The 1059-nt window shown below is 34.7% G+C and overlaps 1 protein-coding gene across 1 annotated transcript in view; it reads left to right on the top strand.

Moving 5' to 3' along the window:
* LOC106871503 (glutamate receptor ionotropic, delta-1) overlaps positions 1–1059 on the top strand; it is a 28870-nt gene that overhangs the window by 26273 nt on the left and 1538 nt on the right. The window contains exon 11 of the mRNA XM_014917991.2: positions 93–456. Within this exon, the coding sequence (XP_014773477.1) occupies positions 93–456 (364 nt within the window). The remainder of the gene's footprint in view (positions 1–92; positions 457–1059) is intronic.

The raw sequence follows: 1059 nt of genomic DNA, 5'->3' as shown, positions 1-1059 counted from the left end.
TATATATATATATATATATATATATATATATATATATATTCCATCATGACTCACTCTACATCCGGTTCCTGTTAACCATTCCGCACACGAAGGAAACCGACATGGTCATTGGTCCGCTCACCTTAACACAAGAACGCTCCCAAGTAATCGACTACACATACCCTTATGCCGAAGAGGGTCGGGGAATGCTTATCAGACGACCCGGAAATTCTTCCACCTCTGATTTATTCAAGGTTTTTTACGTTTTTGACCATGCCTCTTGGCTCTGTTGCTTGTCTGTCATATTCTTCATATCCACATTCTTAACAGTCATCGATGGCCTACATAAAATGTCAGACTCTCACAATTCTATCAAAGGATTGCCAGACAGTGGAACGGTGAAGACCGTTTGTCTATTTTCGAAGCTGAACTGGAGCGAAATTCTTTGGGCCATTTTTACCATATATGTCTCTCAGAGTAAGTCTGAGGTTTATATATTTTTCGATATTATGTTGCGATATCAAAATATCACAGCATAATATTTAGTTGAAATATATGTACATATGTATGTATGTATGTATGTATGTATGTATGTAAGTATGCATGCATGCATGTATGTATGTATGTATGTATGTATGTATGTATGTATGTAAGTTTGCATGCAGATATGATTGAATGCACACATGCATGCATGCATGTATGTATGTATGTATGTATGTATGTATGTATGTATGCATGTATGTATGTATGTACGTGATAGATTTATGCATGTAAGTTTTCTATTTTTAATCATTTTAATCTTGTAAAGAAGCACCTGTTTTTCTAACAAAGATACGAAGTTTTATCATTGGAATGTCATATTTGGAATGTAACATTTGAACTTGAGAAAAGTTTTGCATATATTTACTGTCCAGCTAAAAAATTATATGTATCAACATGCATGCCTTTTTCTTTTTTTATTTACTCACATTCTTTCTAGGATGAGGAATATGTGTGAGCATGCGTCAGTGTACTTATATGTATGTGTATGTATGCACGAGTTCTGTGTGTGTGTGTGTGTGTGTGTGTGTGTGTATGTGT

This window comes from Octopus bimaculoides, chromosome 24 (genome assembly GCF_001194135.2).
Source record: "Octopus bimaculoides isolate UCB-OBI-ISO-001 chromosome 24, ASM119413v2, whole genome shotgun sequence".
NCBI classification, from domain to species: domain Eukaryota; kingdom Metazoa; phylum Mollusca; class Cephalopoda; order Octopoda; family Octopodidae; genus Octopus; species Octopus bimaculoides.
This window is presented reverse-complemented; position numbering and strand designations above follow the sequence as displayed.